This window comes from Cajanus cajan, chromosome 2, assembly GCF_000230855.2.
Source record: "Cajanus cajan strain Asha chromosome 2, NIPB_CcT2T_4, whole genome shotgun sequence".
NCBI classification, from domain to species: Eukaryota; Viridiplantae; Streptophyta; class Magnoliopsida; order Fabales; family Fabaceae; genus Cajanus; species Cajanus cajan.
The window spans coordinates 44,743,246-44,744,455 of record NC_138518.1 but is presented as its reverse complement, the minus strand read 5'-3'; the positions used below and the strand labels follow the sequence as shown (position 1 = coordinate 44,744,455).

General features: G+C 50.8%; 1 protein-coding gene across 1 annotated transcript; it reads right to left on the bottom strand.

Annotated features, from left to right (window-relative positions):
• Positions 1-473: 473 nt before the first annotated feature.
• Positions 474-998, bottom strand: LOC145954940 (uncharacterized). The gene has a single exon (XM_083069633.1). The coding sequence runs from the start codon at positions 996-998 to the stop codon at positions 474-476; it is 525 nt and encodes a 174-aa protein (XP_082925759.1).
• Positions 999-1,210: the final 212 nt, after the last annotated feature.

Genomic DNA, 1,210 nt, shown 5'->3' with positions numbered 1-1,210 from the left:
GATCCACTTGGTAAAGTAGTCAATTGCCACCACGAGGAATTTGAGCTGAACTTTTGCAGGTGGGAACGCTCCTAGGATGTCCATTCCTCACTAGGCGAAAGGCCATGGCGACATCATCTGGTGGAGGGCTTCAGGTGGCTGTCTATGTGTATTGCCGAACTGCTGGCACTCTTTGCACTTTTGCATGTAGGCTTGGCAATCCGACTTCAAAGTGGGCCAGTAGTATCCAGCTCGGAGTACCCTGATCGCCATCGAGCGTGCCCCAAAATGCATGCCACATATACCTCGGTGGATCTCCTCGATAACATATGCGGCTTGAGGTGCAATCAGACATTTGAGCAAAGGGGTGGAGAGGCCGCATTTGAACAGCTCGTCTCTGATAATTACGAACTTGGCTGACTTGAGTCTCACCTTCCGAGCTTCATCCTTATCCTCGGGCAAGATTCCTTCTTTCAAGTAATTCTAAATGTCTGTCATCCATCCTTGCTCTCCTCCGTCGCTGGTGTTGACAACCTTGTCATCCAAACTGGGTGAATGCAAGGTTTCTTGTATGAAGTCCGGTGTTGCCCGGGACGCTTTGTGCTGGCAAGCTTGGATAGGGGGTCGGCTCTTGCGTTTTGCTCGCGGGGTACATGGTGGATTGTGAACTCGTCGAAAGAGGAGATTTGTTGGGTGGCTAGATGAAAATACCTCTGCAGTAGGGTGTCTTTGGTCTGATACGCTCCACTGAGTTGTTCCACCATGAGCTTTGAGTCACTGTTGCAACTCACCCTTCGCGCTCCGAGATCGTGGGCTAACCTTAGCCCTGCTAGAAGTTCTTCGTACTCTGCTTGGTTGTTCGTCACTTTGAAACCGAACTTGAGGGATTGCTCCAAAGTGACCCGGTTTGGTCCTTCCAAGATGATACCTGCACTGCCACCCTTAGAGTTGGAGGACCCATCAACATACAAAGTCCATACATGTGGCTCCTTGATCGAGGTTGGCGTAAGTTCAGCCATGAAGTCAGCTAAGCACTAAGCTTTCAAAGCACCGCAGCTTTCGTACTGGATGCCGAACTCAAACAATTCGACCGACCATGCTATCATCCGCCCGACGAGCTCTAGCTTTCACAGGATTTGCTTGATTGGGTAGTCGGTCTTGACTACCACCTGGTGACTCTAGAAGTAAGGTCGGAGACGCCGAGCTGCGATAACAAGTGCCAGTGCCAGCT